Source organism: Scyliorhinus canicula, chromosome 7, assembly GCF_902713615.1.
Source record: "Scyliorhinus canicula chromosome 7, sScyCan1.1, whole genome shotgun sequence".
Taxonomy (NCBI): Eukaryota; Metazoa; Chordata; class Chondrichthyes; order Carcharhiniformes; family Scyliorhinidae; genus Scyliorhinus; species Scyliorhinus canicula.
In genome coordinates, this window is record NC_052152.1 from 37,596,098 (window position 1) to 37,616,622 (window position 20,525).

Here is a 20,525-nt window from a genome sequence, read left to right on the forward strand (position 1 = left end):
CTTTTCCCAACATTTTCCTCTGTTGGGAAAAATGCAATCACTCCCTGTTGTCAGCATGTTGGATGATCGCTGTTCATATCAACTATCATTTTTGAATTTGGAGGGTGTTTTTCCTCCCCTGGCAATGGCGGTTCACGTTTCCCACCATCGAATTTGCATTTCATTATAATGGTCACAAATTCAAACCCCATGTCAGTGTGTTTTTAAGAGTGCCTCAATTTACATCTGGTTTTAAAAGGCATGTACCTTGCGACCTGAACTCGGAGATGAGCTCACTTCACTGAGTGCCGTGCTCGTGAGGATCCCAATCCAAAGAAGAGGCACCGTGGATTCCGGGTTGGGGGGTGGGTACACAAGAAAGTCTCCACAGCAGCCTCTTTGCGGCTGCCTTGTGGTTCAGTGGCATGGGGCAACAGTGCAGGGGGAAAGGGAGGGAAGGCAACCTTGGGCACAGGCAACAATGCAAGGAAGAATGGAGGGAAGGGAACATCAGTTGTCGGGGGTGGGGGGGTTGCTCGTGAAGAAAACGGCTAGGCAAATGAAAAAGAAAGTCAAAGACGAGCACTCATTCGCAACTGCGATCATTTAGCTTGTGCTGAATTGACAGGCTTGAAGTCAGGCTCATCAGGCAAGTGTGTCCATGGGGCAGCACAGTGGCGCAGTGGGTTAGCCCTGATGCCTCACGGTGCCGAGGTCCCAGGTTCGATCCCGATTCTGGGTCACTGTCCGTGTGGAGTTTGCACATTCTCCCCATGTCTACGTGGGTCTCCTCCCACAACCCAAAGATGTGCCACACTAAATTGCCGCTTAATTGGAACAAAAATGTAAAAGTTCACATTGACAAGTCCCCCTGAGAGCACAAAGACTCGGAGTGCAGGTCGGGACAATGCCTGTGCCAGAAATGAAAGTTTGGGGTGCAGCTGAGTGGCCAAATCTGAAACCTCTCGGTCATGGGGCAGTGCTGGACGAGTGGGTTTGGGCAACCATCATGCGCACTAAGCACTGGGCATTCATGGGATGGCCAAGACTCTCTGGCATGACTAAAGAGCCTTGAGAGGCAGCCACAGGCAATGCCTTGAAACAGAGTGGTCCTTAGTAGATAACTGTCTTTGATACTGCATTGAGGAGATTGTCAGGAAAATGGAGCCCAGTGATGTCATGGTCTGCCTCGTTGCTTTGAGGCAGGCAAGAAGACAGAGACAATCGCGCTTGGCTCGCCAAAGGGAAGAGCAAAACCCTCAAAAGCAAGAGGCAGCAGGGCCTCCTCCGCACACAGAGGATGAACCCCTGTGAGCCACGGCTCATAGGTGCATCAGTGGACCCAAGGTCTACAGACAGGGCTTGTCTTTCCTACAGATGGCCGTGAACCAGGGTCGCCAAAGACTGCACATTTCCAGGGAACTAGTGGGTCACATCTGCCATTTGCTGCAGGACCTGGGCCACTGGGGACTTGGAGGGCATCCACTGCCAGTGTCCGTGAAAGGGACTGTGGTGCTCAATTTTTACACCAGTGGCTCCTTCCAGGGACTCACAAGTGACCTCTGTGGGATCTCACAGGCCTCCACACACAAGTGCATCCAGGAGGTCATGGGCACAATCTTCGCGAAGGCTCACAACTTTGTGCATTTGTACCGGGATCAGGCAATATTTCTGGGATTTACGCTGATCTCTGGTTTTCCCAAGGTGTAGGGTACCATCAACTGTACCCCTGTGGCATTTGGCACTCCATGATAATAAGCAGTCAACTACGTCAACAGCAAGGGTTTCTAGTCATTGAATGTTCAGCTGGTCTGTGATCATTGCAAATACATACTGCAGGTCTGCGCACAGTTCCCAGGGAGTGTCCATAACTCCTACATTCTCAGCCGCTTTCCAATTCCTGATGTCTTCCGCGGTACACAAAGGCTGCAGCTTTGGCTCTTTGGGGACAAGGGCTACCACTGTGGACACAGGCTGATAATGTCTGTGCAGAGGTCTCAGATTGTAGCAGAGAGCTCGGCATGCAGCTCATGCTATGAAGCTCATACTACAACTCGCCCTCTGGTGGAGCAAACCACTGGGACGCTGAAAATGAAGTTCCGGTGCCAGGACCGGTCCGGTGGGATTCTGCAGTACAAACCACAGAGGGTGTCCTGCATCGTCACCTACTGCGCCCTAAACAACCTGCCGCTGAAACACGGAGGGAAGGAGCTGCCTGGAGGAGATGGAAGAGCTACACATCTTCTCTGATGATGAGGACGATGACGGGCATGTGGGTGAGGAGGTCCGCGAAGGCAAGGATGATGGCCATAATGTCATCGCAGGTGTGCCATTGCACCCTCATACCATTAGATTCATGGAGAATGCTGGAAACATGCAGTGAGGACACTCCATGTATCCTCAAATTGCATCTGTGAGTGTTTGACTTGTATCTGGCTCATTGTAACGCATGTACCCATTGTGATATGGCTCCTGTCATGGAGATGTAGAGAATGCCCATAGTCCCTACATTCCAGGACGATGATGTTGACACGCAATGGGGACATTCCATAGATCCTCACAAACCTTATGTGAATTTCTGACTGCTGGTTGGCTGATGGCCATGATATGAGTCAAATCATAGAACATAGAACATACAGTGCAGAAGGAGGCCATTCGGCCCATCTAGTCTGTACCGACCCACTTAAGCCCTCACTTCCCCCCTAACCCTGTAACCCAATAATCCCTCCTAACCTTTTTGGACACTAAGGGCAATTTAGCATGGCCAATCCACCTAACCTGCCCGTCTTTGGACTGTGGGAGGAAACTGGAGCACGCAGAGGAAACCCACGCACACACAGGGAGAACGTGCAGACTCCGCACAGACAGTGACCCAGCGGGGAATCGAACCTGGGACTCTGGCGCTGTGACGACACAGTGCTATCCACTTGTGCTACCGTGTTGCCCAATCATGATTGATGCATCCAGCAACAGTGAAGTCACATCATCAGTGTGCTGGGAAGGCCACATGCAGCACAGGGAGGGGGCCCGTGATTGAGACACCTGCCTCCATCTTGTGCGGGAACCAAGCTTTCACCTCAGGCTGACAGGAACACACTCATGCAGAAGAGCCATAGACAGAGTGACATTGGTGGGAGTTTATTTACGCTAGTCATCGTTATGTATAAGTGAGTAACACCCGACCACACTGTACAATTACACCTTTTTGAGCTTTCTAACCCTGCCGCTACATCTTGGTGCATCCCCAACATCCACAGCGGAGATAGAGGCAGCCTGCTGACAGCTATGCCCTGTTGTATGTGATGACCTTGGCTGCCTTCCTCTGTAGGACCAAGATCTTGGGAAGCCCTGGCCTGCTTTCAGGGTCCTGCTGTGTGGCAGTGCCATCCACCCTCCTCAGCCAGTGGGGTTTGGATGTGTTGGACACTCCTGGAGTCACCTGAGTGGATGGTCCAGGTGATGCACCTGCTGATCCTCCTCCCCATGGTGCCCGAGGGCCCCTGGCTGCCTCCTTGAGAGGGAGGGCAGCTGGCATGAACTCAAGCTGCCCTGCACCACTTTGGTGTTGACATTGATGGATGCCACCAGGTGCCTGAATGATAGAGTGAAGCTCCCACAGCAGTGCTGGTCAGATGCCCTGGACCAAAGTCTCCATGGTGACCACCATCATACCAGTATTGATCTCGGTGCATTGGCCTGTCGTCAGTCTGAAGGCAGATGGATTCCTCCATTGTGCCTTGCAATCTGAGGAATGCAGCTGACAAAACCTCCTGATGTTCTTGAGCTTGTTTTTGCAACTCCAGAAACTGACACATGGCCGAGTCCAGAGGCTCCTCATCTGGCTCGGCCACAGCGGATTCCTGACCTCCAGCAACCCTCCGAGTTCCAGGAGCCTAGAATGTCCCCGTTCCACCTGCAGTGGGTCAGGTAGTGTAATGTGTTCACCAGACTGTGACTCCGAGGTCACTCTGGAACTAGGTTCCACCAAAGTGTGCCTCTGTGCTGGTGGAAGGTGTGGGTGAGCGCCGTGATAGATCTTCAATGTTGGGGTCTGCGGATTTGTACGCCTGTGCTTTTCTCAAGGCTGGAGTCCAGGATCTGGTTCAGGGACTCCCCCGGCTGTTACCTTGATGTGCCTTCAAAAAAGGAGAGATCTTTAGTGCATGGAAGGAGCCTGAGAAAGAGACATCACTCACAGCATGGTTGTCTGATGTTGCAGTGCAGGATCCTCACTTGGTAGAGTGTCGCCAACCTCACCGTCAGCACACACAAGGGTCCACATCCGCCTGCCAGCTGGATCACTCTGTTTTCAAAGTCTGCCAGGACGTTGGGTTCAGCCATTCCTCCATCCGGCTGAGTCTCTGTCATTACTGTGCATCAGCTTGTCCTGAATAAAGACAGATGGAGCAGGACACTTGCCAGGCCAGATGGTGCATATGTGGGTGGTAAGTGGGGCCATAGACAGGATGAGGACACGACCTGTCGGGGGGGGGGTTGATGGTGTGTGTGTGAGAGGAAGTGGTGGTGCCCCTTAAGCTGGAAATAAGTGAGATCCCTGTGGATATGTGATGGATTTGTCAGCCTGTGAGTTGGGAGTGATGACAAGAGTGACTTACCCTAGTGGAACGGAGGAGATCATTTGCCCTCTTTGGGCACTGGGTAGCTGTCTTATTTTGTATGGTTCTGACCACCTCTGCCACTGTCTCCCCTGCTGGATTGGTGGTGATCTTTGTCCGGAATGGGAGGCAGAGGCCATTGCTACGGGCTTCCATTGATTTAAAAGATGCTTGAGGGAGACGTCGCTGAATTTAGAGGCAGCATGCTTCTTGGCTTTCGCAGCCAGTTTCCAGTGGCTTCCCATTCTTTCAGGAGTGCTAGCTTTGTGAAGGGGAGGCCTTTAAGTATGGCATCTAGATTACTGAAGCTCTGAGGTCAGAGGCCAGTGATCCAATGCAAAACCCATTCATTAACAGGTAGAAAGCTGTTCATTTTTTTTCACAAAATGCTGCACAATACAGCGAAAATGCACCATTCCTATGAGAGGGGCAAACTCCACTTTCCTTGCCTGAAATTGGACATTGCCAATTTCTAGGACGATTCCATCCTCAGAGCGAGTTTGACCTGGGAAATGTGCAATAGAGGCACAATGTGGCAGAGAGCATACTGAAATGACCTCTGATGCAGTACAGAAGGCCATGTCCATGAGGTGGACAGGAGGAGGAAGATCCATTTCCCACAGAGGATTCCGCAGAGATAATGAAGGCAGTGACAGCTTATAGCCATCATAGTCAAAGCCAGCAGTCTAAGCCCGAGGACCTGGATGCAGTGAGACAAGATGACTTCACACGAGAGATAAGGTTGGTGAGTGAATCTTCAAATGGCATGTGCGGGATTCTTCGTCTGCACCCTCGCCGGCAGCAGGATCCTCCATCCTGGCAGACGGCCAATGGGGTTTCCCATTGTAGGCACCCCCCACGCTGTCGGGAAATCCACGAGTGCGAGTGCATTGCCGGCGAAATGGAGGATCCCACCGATGGAGAATCCAGCTGCATGTCTTTGTTAATTGTATATTATTTGCCTTTCATTGAATGCAGGTGGCGTTAATTAACTGGTGATTCATTTGAATTCCTACAAATAACAGGTACAGAAACTGTGGTTGCTAGGTTAGGAGGTGTATGCTTGCAATGAGTAACTGCAAATAAATATAAAAGTGCGCAAAGATTGCCTCTAGTTCTAGACTTCACCAACTGGCAATAATTACAATGAACAATCATTACAACTGAGCCACTAGCCTCACAACTGCTCAGTTAACAAACCCTTTTTTAAATCTTATGTTCCTGGGGTGTGGGAGGAGCTGACACTATCTGCATTTAGTGTCCATGTCTAATTGTCCTTGAGAAGGCGATGGTACACTACATTCATGGAATTCTTTATAGAGTTTTACAGTGCAGAAGGTGGCCATTCGACCCATCGAGTCTGCACCGACCCTTGGAAAGAGCACCCTACCTAAGCCCACGTCTCCACCCTATCCCCGTAACCCAGTAACCCCACCTAACCTTGTTGGACACGAAGGGCAATTTATAATGGCCAATCCACCTAACCTGCACATCTTCGGACTGTGGGACGAAACCGGAGCACCCGGAGCGGGGAGAACGTGCGGACTCCGCACAGACAGTGACCCAAGCCAGGAATTGAACCCAGGTCCCTGGCGCTGGGAAGCAACTGTGCTACCCACTGTGCTGCCCACATTCTTGAATCTCTGAACTCTATGTGCTGTAGACATACCCATAGCTATTAGGGAGGAAGTTCCCCGATTTTGACCAATGATCATGAAGGAACAATGATATAGTTCAAATCAACATAATAATGTTATAGAGGGAAGCTTGCATGTGACAGTGTTCCCATTGTGCTTCCTTTGAGCTAATGGTGTCAGGTTTGGAAGGTGCTGTCAAAGGCATCCAAGTGAGTTTCTGTAATACATCTTGTGGATACTATACACTGCAACCACAGTGTGCCAGTGGTGGAGGGAGTGAATGTTTAAGGTGATGGGGAAAGTGTCAGTCGAATCGATTCTATGATGTTGTCTATTAATCATAGAATCATAGAAACTCCACAGTGCAGTAGGAGGCCATCGAGTCTGCACTTATCCTTGGAAAGAGCACCCAAACTAGTCCCGCGCGCCGACCCTATTCTCGTAACCCAGTAACCCCCCGAACCTTTGGACACTAAGGAGCAATTTATCATGGCCAAACCACCTAATCTGCACATCTTTGGACTGTGGGAGGAAACCGCAGCACCCGGAGGAAACCCACGCAGACACGGGGAGAACGTGCAAACTCCACACAGACCCGAGGCCAGAATTGAACCCGGGTCCCTGGAGCTGTAAGGCAGCCACGGTGTTATTGGAACTGCACTCATCCAGGCAAGTGGAAAGTATTATCCTCTTCATTTATACCTTCCAGATGGTGGACAGGCTTTGGTGAATCAAGAGGTAAGCCACTTACTACAAAATACCCAGCCTCTGGCCTGTTCTCATAACAATATTATTTATGTGACTGGTCTTGTTGATTTTCTGATTAATGTTCGCCCCCAGGATGTTGATAGTGAAGGACACAGGAATGGTAATGCCAATAAATGTCAAGGGATGTAGGCTTCCACTTGTTGGAGATGATCATTGTCTGACTCTTGTGTTGTGGAAATAGATTATCATACCTTCAGACTAAAGAACTGTACTGACACTAATCTTTATATTTTACCTGAATTTCTATTTTGTATCTGCAAGACATGATCCAACAAGTCCTCTCATAAATAGGAAGAGAAAATAATTCACCACCAAAAGGAAGTTAGACACCCCAACTCTGATCCATCAATCATGTCCCCAAATTAAAAGCAACATATACTGATTTATAATATAAAATGTAAACAAATGTCAACAGAAATGGACTTACAATGTTCTCATTTTCTTCAGCTGTGATGTTTGTGCTATCAACAGAAACTCCATTAGCATCTGACAATGAAATATAATGTTATTAAATACTTGGAGACTTTGCAGTCTTTATTTAGACATCCTGGCTCCCTGGCTCAGTTTCCTTCAGTAATATAGAATCATAGAATCTAAAATGCAGAAGGAGGCCGTTCGGCCCATCGAGTTTGCACCAGCCCTTGGAAATAGCACCCTACTTAAGCCCACGTCTCCTATCCCCGCAACCCAGTAACCCCACCTAACCTTTCGGACACTAAGGGGCAATTTAGCATTGCCAATCCACCTAACGTGCACATCTTCCTGCTATGGGAGGAAACCAGAGCACCCAGAGGAAACACATGCAGACACGGGGAGAAAGCGCAAACTCCACACAGTCACCCGAAGCCGAAATTGAACCAGGATCCCTGGAGCTGTGAGGCAACAGTGTGCCACCATTGTGCCACCATGCTGCCATTTGTTCAAGAGCAATTAGGTTTGGGCAATAAATGCTGGTCTGGATGCCTGCATCCCAAGAATGATTTTTTAAATGTAGTTTGCATGACTACTATCAGACAGCTCTATAATTGGTTGTGAAAATAAATGTAGACAAACAATGTCAATTTTTCCTCTTGAGAAGAGCTGTGCAGACATATGGAGGGACAATATTAACTCTACAATAGATCATTGAACCATAGAATAGCATGGTACAGAAAGAGGCCATTCCCCTGCTTTTTCTGTAAACTTTTCCCCTGTAAACCTTTTCCTTCAAGTAGTTGTCCATTTTACAGTTGAAAGTAACCGCCCGATCTGCTTCCATCACTTTGTCCAGATTGTGTATTCCAGATTACCACAGCATGCTGGGTAAAACAAATTGGCCACAATGTCGCTTCTGCTTCTTATGACAGTCGTCTTAAATCTGTGTCCTCTGGTTGTCAGCCCCTACTGGCACTGGATACCATTTTCTTTATTTATCCAATCAAAACACTAAATGATTTTTTTGACACCTCTATCAAATCATTTAATCTTCTCTGTTCTCACCCAGCCTCTCCATTTTCTCCCAATAACCAGAGTTTCTCATTTCTTGTAATACATTAGTCAATCGCTTCTTCACCCTCACTAGTTAGCTTCTATAATTCCAAAATCAAGGTGGGGGCTGATTATTTTGGTTGTTCCTGCATCTTCAGCTCCAAATCGGAATGGACCAGGATATTATTTTGGTCGCTAACAGAAGTGGAGCCCATCTAAGAGTCTAGAATTATGGCTTTGAATCCAGAGGACACCAATTTTCTTAGGAATACAATGAATAGGAGCAGGGGTAGACCATAAGGCTCCCTGAGCCAGCACCACCATTCAACACAATCATGGCTGATCTTAATGTTTCCCATTCCCCAGCAAAAATGTTGATAAAAAGAGAAAAATAGAATATGACAGTAAACTGATAAGAAATATAAAACAGATAAGAGCGGGATTCTCCATCCCACTGCACCAGTTTTCTCTCGCAGCGCCGCCATCCCCATCCCCAGCAACCCCCCCCCCCCCCCCCCCCCTTCCCCCGGCCGCCGGCAGTGGCTCAAATCTATGGTTCCCCCGAATCGGCATTTCCCTTGATCCTGCCCCCAACCCAAAGTGCTGTCGAAAATGCCCCACGCCATTGGGAAATACCTGGGCGTGGATGCGCTGCCGGCGTAATGGAGAATCCCGACAGCGGAGAATCCAGCCCAAGAACATTTATATGTATGTAAAAAAGAAGAGAGTAGCTAAAGTAAACGTTGGTCCCTTGGAAACAGAAGCAGGAAGGTGGGATGGTCTCCCTCTGTCACTGGCGGGTCGGGTACAGGCGGTTAACATGAATGTGCTGCCGCGATTCCTGTTTATTTTTCAATGCCTGCCGATTTTCCTGCCAAAGGCATTTTTTAGAGAGATTGAAGGGATGATTGCCTCGTTCATATCGGGAGGGAAGGTGGCCAGAATTAAAAAGGTGCTACTACAGAGAGGAAGGCAGGCAGGGGGTTTGGGTCTTCCGAACTTGATGTATTATTACAGGGCGCGAATGTGGAGAAGGTACGGAGCTGGGTCAGAGGAGTTGACTCCCAATGGGTCAGAATGGAGGAAAGTTTGGGTAGAGGGTCGGGATTGAAGGCGCAAGCGACAGCGCCGCTCCCGACGGCCCCAGGGAGATACTCAGGGGGTCCGGTAGTAATAGCTTCGTTGAGAATATGGAGGCATTTTCGACAGCACTTTGGGTTGGGGGCAGGGTCGAGGGAAATGCCGATTCGGGGGGACCATAGATTTGAGCCAGGGAAGTGGGATGGAAATTTTCGGAGATGGGTGGAGCAAGGAATTAGATTTGCAGGATTGAAGGAGCTGGGAGTGAAGTATGGGTTGGAGCAGGGGGGAAATATTTAGATACATTCCGGTTCGAGACTTTGCCAGAAAGGAGATACAGAGCTTCCCAGTAGAGCCGGCTTTCACATTGCTGGAGGAGGTGCTGGCGACAGGGGTACTGGATAAGAGGGTAGTGTCGGCAGTTTACGGGGCTATTTTGGAGGAGGAGAAGGCGCCGCTAGAAGGGATCAAGGCAAAGTGGGAGGAAGAGTTGGGAGAGGGTATGGAAGAGGGGTTCTGGTGTGAGGTGCTCCGGAGAGTGAATGCCTCCACCTCGTGCAGGAGGTTGGGGCTGATACAACTGAAGCTGGTATACAGAGCACACCTCACGAGGGCGAAGATGAGCCGATTCCTTGAAGGAGTAGAAGATGTGTGTGAACGTTTGGGGGGGCTGCAAATCACGTTCATATGTTTTGCTCCTGTCCAAAGCTGGAGGATTACTGGAAGAAGGTTTTTAGGGTAATCTCTAAAGTGGTGCACATGAAACTGGACCCGGGATCTCGGGAGGCCATATTCGGGTTTAGGACCATATGGAGTTGGAAACGGGCGCAGGGGCAGATGTTGTAGCCTTCGCCATGTTATCGCCCGAAGGCGAATCCTATTAGGATGGAGATCAACCTCTCCACCCTGTGCCCTGGTGTGGTGGGGGGAACCTGTTGGAATTCTTGATGCTTGAAAAGATCAAATTTGAACTGAGGGGAAGGATGGAGGGGTTCTACAATTCATGGGCATTATTCATTCTGCACTTTCGAGAATTGGATCACATCGAACATTGAGGGGGGTGCTGGGAGGGTTGGGGTGAGAGGGACTGTATGTGTTAATGGTGACTATGGGTGATTCCTCATTTCTTTTTGTCATTTGTTTATGTTAACATGCGGGATAATGGTGGGAGGATGGGATTGTTGTTATTGATATGGGGGTTGATATTACATTCTTTGCTGATTATTGTTTATTGTTGGGTGTAAATTTGGCAGAAAATGTGAAAAAAGAGGAAAATAAAAATATTTTTAAAAAAAGAAACAGAAGCAGGAGAAATTGTCATGGGGCATGAGGGAGTGGCAGAAGAATTGAACAAACATTTTGAATCTGTATTGACAGCAGAAGGCAAAAGTTCCGTACCAGAAATAGACAATAACCTAGGGGCTTAAAAGAGAGAGGAAATTAGGGATGTTAATATCAGCAGAGATAACATGTTGGAGAAACTTAAAGAATTAAAATCCAGCAAATCACCGGAAACTGATGGCCTATACCCAACGAGATAGTTGTAGAGACTATAGTGGATGTGCCAGGTATGATTTTCCAAAGTTCTTTGGATTCAGAAATGGCCTCACAAGATAAGAAGTTGGCAAATATTAGATCACTTTTCAAGGAATGAGGGAGAGAGAAAGCAGTGAATAACAGGCCAGTTAGACAAGTCTCAGTTGTTGAGAAAATGCAGGAGTCTACAGGTCGAGTATCCTTTATCCATAAAGGCCATATTCGGGGTGTAGGACCAGCCGGGGTTGGAAACGGGCGCGGAGGCAGATGTTGTAGCCTTCGCCTCGTTGATCGCCCGAAGGCGGATCCTGTTAGGGCAGAGGTCAACCTCTCCACCCTGTGCCCTGGCGTGGCGGGGGGAACCTGCTGAAATTCTTGATACTTGAAAAGGTCAAATTTGAACTGAGGGGAAGGATGGAGGGGTTCTACAATTCATGGGCATTATTCATTATGCACTTTCGAGAATACAAAAAATGCACTTCTTCTTAACTTCATCGACCCTTGGCATGGGAAGTCTAATCATTTATCTGTACCGTTTTTCCTTGCGATTTTTGTGGTGAAAATGTCAAAACAAAACTTATCACACATACCCTGTATTTATTATTCTTACTTTTCCAACCATTTTATTGATTTTAAACTATAGCTGGCCGAGGCCATTGTAATGTAAGTTTATGTGCAGTATCCAAAAATCAAAATGATCTGGAATCCAAAGTGAAATCGGCCCTGCGGGAAAAAGGATAAAAGATACTCGACATGTATTAAGTCTCAACAAAGCATTTAGAAAATCATAGTATGGTTAGAACAAGTCAACATGGTTTTACTAAAGGGAAGTCCTGTTTGGCAAATCTATTAGAGTTTTTTGAGGTTGTAATTTGAGGGTAGATAAAGGGGAACCTGATGTAGTATACCTAGATTTCCAAAGGGCATGCGATAAGGTGCCACACAAAAGGTTAACAGGCAAAATAAGGGCTCATGGAGTTGGGGATAATATATGTATATGGGCAGAGGGCTGGTTGATGGGCAGAAAACACAAGTGGGTATAATTGGGGCTTTTTCAAGTTGGCAGGCAGTAAATAGTGGAATGCAGCAAGGATTAATGCTGGAGCCTCAGCTATTTGCAATCTGTATTAATGACTTACATGAAGAGGCAAAGAGTAATGTATCTATGTTTGCTGATGATACCACACTAGGTGGAAAGATAAATTGTGGGGAAAACACAAGGAGATTGATTCCATGAATGGGAAACAAGATGGCAGATGGTGTATAATATAGAGAAATGTGAAGTTATTCACTCTGGTCATGGTAATAAAAAAGATTTTTTTTAAAAGGTGAGAAACTTGTAAGTGTTGATGTTCAAAGAATCTTGAATGTTCTTGTCCAAGGAAGGCAGCAAGTTAGCTTGCTGGTGCAGCAAACAAGGCATGTTGACCTTTATGGCTAGGGGATTGGACTACAAGAATGAAGAAGTCTTGCTACAGTTGTACCTGGTTTCGGTGAGACAAAAAGGGTGAATTTTCCACCGGCAGGATTCTCTGTTTTGTCGGCAGTGCACCCCCACCCGCGGGACCCACGAGTTTCCCAGTGGCGTGGAGGTGCCTACAATGGGAAATCCCATTGGCCAGCGGCGACAATGGAAAATCCCACTGCCAGTGACGGCGTCCCATCAAGAAACACATGGCGGAGGAGCAGGGATAATTCACCCCCAAATCTGGAATAGTGTGTGTAGCTTTGGTCGCAACGTCTAAGAAAGGATATACTCGCACTGGAGGCTGTAAAGCGAAGGTTCACTAACTGGTCCCCGGGATGAGGGGGTTGTCATATGATGAGAGGCTGAGTAAATTGGATCCATATTGCCTGAACTTTAGACGAATGTGCTGTGATCTCATTGAATCCTACAAATTCTGAAGGGGCTTGATCGAGTAAACACTGAGAGATTGTTTCCATTGGTCAGGGAGGCACATTCTCAGGATAAGGGGCCAATCATTTAGGACTGAGATGAGGAGAAACTTCTCCACTCAAAGGGTTGTTAATCTTTGGCATTCTCTATGCTCCATCATTGTAGATGCTTCATCATTGAACACACTTAAGGTTGGTAAAGATAGACTTTTGGTTTCTCAGAGAATTAAGGGATACGGGGAGCGGGTGGGTAAATGGAGTTGAAATCCGAGATCAGGCATGATCATATTGAATGGCAGAGCAGGTTTGATAGATCTACTCCTGTTCCTATTTCTTACACTCTTATGTTCTGATGCACCTTCTCCCACAAATTTCCACCCCACTGTAATTCATTTTGGCTGTTATTGGTCTCAGTGCTTACACAAGTAAAAATGACATTAATAATAAGCGTACAGACCTTTTAGTATGGAGTTGTTTTCGGTTAAAGGTGCACCTATGATTGTGGTTGATTCCAGACTAGAAAGAGAATTATATCTTGTTTGACAGTTCATACAAACACACAAGGCTAACTCGTGCTGTGCAATATATTTTGGCAAAGGCAAAAGCCAATCTCATTTACATGAGTTGGCGCCTGTGTTGAAATATTGGGATGAAATATTTCATCCGGGCACATTTATTACCAGATTTTGCACAGTGCAATTTTAACATCATGGTGAAATACAGGTTTAAAATTTTCAGAAAAATGCTTAATTTCTACAAAGCACTTCTACAAGTTCTAAGTCCTAATGTTAAATATGGACTTACCTGCACAGGTCTTCATTACTTGAACTTGCAAAAAAAAAAAACAATATTGTTAGTTTTACTAAATGATCATTAATCGCTAATTTGAATATTGCAATTTAATTGCCACTAACCATAGAAAATGTGTTTTATAGAGATCTACTTACCTACTCTCAGTTTCCGTCTGTGGAGATAATTTCTAATGAGGAAATAACATTGGCATTTGAATTAGACCAAAATTAATACTAACTAGAAATTACTGCACCATTCAATAAGTTCCACAAGCGGAATTTTAATTATACCTAATTTAGCAATTGGAAAATTCAAATGATTTAATAGCAACCTATATTACACAGCTCTAAGGCATAAACATAATTTTATATTCCTTAGAAAGTTAGGTGGGTGGGACAAAGTCACAAAGTGTAGGAAAGATGGTGGATAATGTTACAAAGGTGGAAACAGACAGTTACAGTGAAGATAGGCTGTGGGGTTTGAAGTTCAGCTCTCAGTTGGTGGTCCTACCTCATGTAATTCCAGTAATGCACTATTACTTCACGTGGCTAAAGATACTCTTACACACAGTAATTCACCAAGCTAATATATATTTATCCTGACTTCTCCTCCCCTCCTTTCCTGATAGAATAACAATGTTCTGTTGCCATTCCACCACCTCAACAAAGTGACCCTTCTTCACACAACCCTGGTCAGTGACTGGCAGGAGGCTATTTTACCCGGGGAGGCATCACAGACCACCCTGACTCTGTTGCTCAACCAAAGGGGAAGTCAATAATAGGAAATGGACTCCTTGGCTAATTCTCCCCTCCTCTAGTTGCGCTGAGGGCAATTATAATATTACCATTGTCCTGGCTGAGATTGACTAACAGCTAATTCATGTTCTTGGCGTTCTCGTATAAAACATCCAAACATAAAAAAAACCCTTTGCTCCATCAATCTCATCTTACAATCAGCTGTTTGGCTTGAATTTACTGCCATTTTGCAGTCTTCATCCCTCCTCCATAATTCCTCTCGTAAGAAAACAGAAAGATAATTGAGGGCCTGATTTTGGTTTTCATGGTGACCCTCATGCAGTACCAGATCTTTGATGTGGGGGAACATCTGAGCAATAGTAATCGTGAGGCTATTAGATTCAACCTGATCAGGTTGCCGACAATTTAATGTTAGTTCCAGGGGTTTCAAAATGAGACGATAAGTAATGGCGGCAGAGGATTTAAATCTGGTCAATAGAAGAACTCTTCTACGCAGGGGAATTACCAAAATGGAATGAAAATAGAATACCTTTAAAAATGTCCTAATACAAAGGAAGTCCCCGAAGTTAAAATAAGGCCATGTGGTAAAATAAAGTCAAAGCACAAAACAGGTCATGTGCAAGGGCATATCAGCAAAAATATGTCGACAGACTTTAAGAAAATATTGCTGAAAAGCGGGACAGTTTTTCATTTTGCGCTCATCGGGACAAATTAAAGAATTCCAAATTTCAAATGTTCAGAACAAGTTATATTACAGGGGGAAAAGGTACTGATTAGTCAACAAGTTGACGCTGATTGGCCGAGGCATTGCCATGGAGAAAACAATGGAGAATTAGGGGCTTCCCAGCCTCCAGGTAATTCAATAAAGGTGAACATCTTCCTTTCGTTTGCTGATAATAGGTATACATGTATGTTGTTTCTAGCAAGAGTAAATGAGCCACGTTGCAGGTTACCTTAAAGTGTTTGTCAATGTAGCTATTCATGCACTCAGGATTGCTCGGCAAGTGCTGTTCAATTGCGGAATCACATCTAACAGCTGACCTTTGTGTTGTGTTTTGAAAGCGTGGGCTGGTTGAGTACAGTCCGTACTCTTCCAATCATAAACAACCAAAGGGACATGCTATTTGATTCAATCAGTCAATCACTGGGACTCGCAGTCTACCTACCTGGCATAACACTAGTTTGCGGAAAACATAGTCAATAATGAGCTGATCACAATAGCCATTATTCCACAGGATAGCTTAACAGCTGATCTTGCAAATAGGGCCCTAGCCATTTGCTCCCTTGCAAGCGTTTTGCAGAAATAGAGTAGATCAAAGACTTCCTGTGAGACAATGGCTCCCCTAGTCGGATCATTGGGTAGTGTGCAAATTCAAAAATGGACCAAGGATAACCATTATCAAACCTGAAAAGCATCCTAACTACATCAAATTCCCCAGAAAAGGCAAAGTACTCAAAAATTGAACAATAGGTTAAGCAAGTTATTTCACACTGCTGCAATGCAGTGGCTGCGTAAGTATTAGGACACTTTTAAAGTATTCTACTTACATCTATTAACAGGATGCTGCCAGCAGTCCAAAAAGACATTCTGCCCACCACACAATTAAGCAATGTAGTGTATAAATGTCAGAACAATACCAGGTACGTAGGCTGTATGTGCCAATGGCTGGTTGATTGAATCAAACAACTTGTTCCTTCAGTTGTTCGTTAATAGGTAGAGTATGGACTGTACTCAACCTGCCTGCGCTTATAAAACCCAAAACAAAAAGTCTACTCCGAGATGGGACTCTGTTATTGGGTAGCACTTGCTGAACAATCCGGAGTGTGCTCACAACCAATTTAAGCCAATCAGTTGAGCTCGTAATGAGGCTTAGTTACACTTGCTTGAAGCGACATTAACTCATACGCAGGGACACGTCCTCTGAAAGCAAACAAAAAAATATTCAAGCCTTGCACCTTTTTTGAATTACTCATGGGCTTAAAGAACCTATAGTTCCCCATTGCTTTCTTCATGGGAATGTCTTGTCCAATCAGAGTCAATTTGACAACCAACCCTTTCCTCCTGTAAGAATAAATTGTTGAGTTCATTTGAAATTTGGTATTCTGAGGGCAGCACGGTGGCACAGTGGGTTAGCCCTGCAGCCTCACGGCGCCGAGGTCCCAGGTGCGATCCCAGCTCTGGGTCACTGTCCGTGTGGAGTTTGCACGTTCTCCCTGTGTTTGCGTGGGTTTCGCCCCCACAACCCAAAGATGTGCAGGCTAGGTGGATTGGCACAGTAAATTGCCCCTTAATTGGAAAAAATGAATTGGGCACCCTAAATTTATTTTTTAAAAGAAATTTGATATTCTAGCATTTGTCCTGTTGATGCAAGTAGAAAAGCTTTGCAATATGTCTCTTTTTTCAGCAATATTCAAGTCTGTACTACCAAGCGACTGTTTAAAGAAAATGGTTCTCAAGTAAGGTAGGATAGGTACTGAGCTCAGCTATGGCAACACAAGCTGCTCTCAGAGCATCAAAATAACATTGGGGAATATAGTGAAAACTGAGATAGCAATAGTAAAATCTTTTTTTAGCTACATTAGAAGACAGAGGATCATTGAGAGCTGCATATAATCACTGAAGAATACTGTTGGCATGCCCAAAGTGTTGCACAGGATATCACAGGGATTTTAAATGACTACTTTGCGTCAATATTCATGATGGAAGGCCAATAATGCAGTGCAGCGTTGGCTTTGAAGGTACAAGTGTCAAAATGGAAGCAGACACATTGCTGGATACAATTATTTTTGCCGCATTTTCAAACAAATTGCCTTTTCCCCCATCAGGGAACAGTGAAGAGGTCATGTAAGGATTTCCGAACTGATTATCAGCCCATTGAACCACATAGTGAGCGCTCCTTCGTTGGCCAACAGGTCCTGGAGAGGGACATGACCGGAAGGCTCTGGTCCAGGGGGTAGGACATTACCTCTGTGCCACGAGCTAGATCGAATAAGCGACAGGGATATTTTATCCATTAAATTATTTTGATAAAATTATTATGAGATCAGAGCAATTTAATTGTCACCACAATCATGTGAAATGCTGAATACTTCTCTCTGGAAATGCCTGGCTGTTTTAAAAAAAAACTATCAGCATGGAAGAAGCGTTAAACTGAGGGGTTATTTCAGGCCAAAAAAGTTCTACTTTTATGACTCATAAGGTTACTATGAATATGCAGCTCAGTGACTCCGTATAAGGCAAATACTTCACTATGTTGCCAAACTCACTGTATGCCCATTTAGAAATAGAATGCGCTTGAAATCCAAAACGCCATAAAGCAAGCATACCATAAGGATGGTGTAACATCTTTTTAGCAGAATTACAAAACCATCTGTCCTGCAAAGACTACTTAAGAATACAGGCATTGAAACAATTCTTTCTGATGGTGCTTAATGGAAGAATATTGTACAGTGGAGGCTTCTTCCATTTTATATTTTGAAATTCTTTTCATTTACCTGCAGTCCTCATTGTTGGTCTAGACCAGTGGTTCCCAAACATTTTTAACGTCGTGACATACCTTTATACTATAAAAACTGTTGAGACACACCTCCTATTTTCTCCAACTGGACTGCCCTCTCAGAAAAGCCTCTTATCTCTAATACCTCCTACAACATGTCAAGTCACCATTCAATGCAATTTTCATCAGTTTAAGACGTTTACAGTGAAAGGCTTATCGCCATTTGCACATCAAATACAACATTGGAGCCTGTTTCTCCTTTTGTAACATTATTGGTTCCTGTTTCTTACCTCGGTTTTCTTCCCTTACTGCTTCACTTGCTTGCTTCACCCTGTCTTCTCTCCCGTTTCATTTTCAACATCTCCCTGTTCCCCCTCGCTTCTCACAGACTTTTGCCCCCTTTATGTGTTTTTGCTTTTTGCCCAGACGCACGGGGTATTTGTATTCAACTCCGTGGTTGGCATAGCCAATTCCCAAAGAACCTGTGCATCCATCAGCCAGGAAAGGGCTGCACATGTGCAGTTTGGAATGTTTTATGTTGGTAATCTGAACCGTGCATGCGCCGGCCGGAATGAGCCAAGCATGCGCAGTTCTTTGGTTAGGCCAGTGTAAAAATTTCGAACAGACGGGAGGCATGATGGGACTGTGGTTAGCACTGCTGCCTCACGGTGCCGAGGACGCGGGTCCAATCCCAACCCTGGGTCACTGTCCATGTGGGGTTTGCACATTCTTCCCATGTCTGCATCGGTCTCACCCCCACAACCTAAAGAGGTGCAGGGTAGGTGGATTGGCCACGCTAAATTGTCCCTTAATTGGAAAGAAAATCCGAACAGCACACAGTGCAACCCACTCCCAGCCAGCGCATGTGCGAGAAGCCAAAGGTTCATCGGGACTTCAAGATGGCGACCACGGAGCTGAAAATGAAAATTAGATTTAGTTCATTTACATTAATGTTTCATCATTTTGAATCTTATTTTGCGGCACACTTGTGGAACCTTCACGTTGCACCAGTGTGCCCCACGGCACACCGGTTGGAAACTTCTGGTTTAGATAGGGAGCTTCATTGCCAAACTGTCCTGATCTGGCCAGTTCTTGCATTAGACTGAAAAAAACGTTGGTTTTGGCCGTGTCAGTCATATTCGGAGCAGGAGCAGAATCAGAAAAGCACTTGTCATATTCAAAGTCCCTTCCAGGTATTTGACAATCAATGATAAATCCTTTCTAGCTCATTCGCATGACACTCCACTTGTCATGCTTTTACTTGTAGTTTCTCTTTTGCTTGCCTTTCGTACACTTACAAGAAGCGGCATCGGACACCTCAAGGCCATGGACTGCAGGGGACAGCTGGTCTCTTTCAGCATATGAGTCAAACATTCCTATAAAATTCAGACTCTCTTGAGAAGCGTATAGCCAAGTTTTATACAGATTATGACAGGATGTTGTGTACAAACATATTTGGTCAAATTTAAAGCACCATTTACAGATTAAGTGAGCACAATACTGTGCTATAAAGACTGGGAAAGTGTGAGGTTGGATTGCTGACTGTGTTGAGTTACATGATCTGTGGTAAGCGCATTGCAATTTACATTGGTGTCTTTTAGCTAAAGAGGAGAAAAACCAGACAAGCTGCCCATCACTGATTGCCTTCCAGTGTCCCCTGCTGGAAGCAAGTGTGTGCAAATGTCAAATGAGAACACAGAAGGCTAATAGCATCCTGACAATCATTGGACTGATCCACACTTGCCCAATAACCACTTGGACAAGGAAGCGGTGGTTGACTGATGCCAGTGGAACTCCGCGTGGGATTTCCTGGCCCTTCCCACTGGTGGGATCTTCCAGTCCCGTCAAAGGCTGTGGCGGGCTCCCCAGTAACAGGATGGGCAAGCCACGTTAAAATGCCGTAGATATCGTCGGGAACGAAAGATCGCGCCTGCGGCCGATGGTAAGTCGCCTCAGCCGCCTGTAAGCATGGTGGGGGAGGGGTGGGGGGGCAGAAAACCGCGACCTACATCTTAGCATTAGTCTTAAAAATCAAAAGAAAAATTAAAGCGAGAAAATTGGAGGAAAATTGAGGAGGAATTGGAAGCAAGAAAAATAGAGTAAAATGACAGGGTAATAATACAATGAAATATGTTTTGTTTTAAAGAGGCATCAAAACGTGAAACATCAATTATAAGGGGAATTACCTCCTTGATCAGGGTTTGGTGTTCCTCTGATTGGCTGAAGTTTTCACCGATGTCAAAAATATTAATGATTCCTTGATCACACATATTCATCCAGGCTTGATGCTCATGTCGCGCAGGTAGCCGATCCCAGAAGGTTTTGAATGCTTCCCATACTGCCTCCTGGCACACTAATAAACATAGATATTGAGTAATAAAAGCAAATTACTGCGGATGCTGGAATCTGAAACAAAAGAGAAAATGCTGGAAAATCTCAGCAGGTCTGGCAACATCTGTAGGGAGAGGAAAGAGCTAACGTTTCGAGTCCAGGTGACCCTTT

At 45.6% G+C, this 20,525-nt stretch overlaps 1 protein-coding gene across 1 annotated transcript in view; it reads right to left on the bottom strand.

Annotated features, from left to right (window-relative positions):
- The window catches only part of impg2a (interphotoreceptor matrix proteoglycan 2a), a 91,523-nt gene that overhangs the window by 61,026 nt on the left and 9,972 nt on the right, over window positions 1-20,525 (bottom strand). Inside the window, exons 4-8 of the mRNA XM_038801797.1 lie at window positions 20,210-20,376; window positions 13,927-13,958; window positions 13,784-13,807; window positions 13,437-13,495; window positions 7,428-7,486 (exon numbers count right to left, since the gene is read on the bottom strand). Coding sequence (XP_038657725.1) covers window positions 7,428-7,486; window positions 13,437-13,495; window positions 13,784-13,807; window positions 13,927-13,958; window positions 20,210-20,376 — 341 coding nt within the window. The remainder of the gene's footprint in view (window positions 1-7,427; window positions 7,487-13,436; window positions 13,496-13,783; window positions 13,808-13,926; window positions 13,959-20,209; window positions 20,377-20,525) is intronic.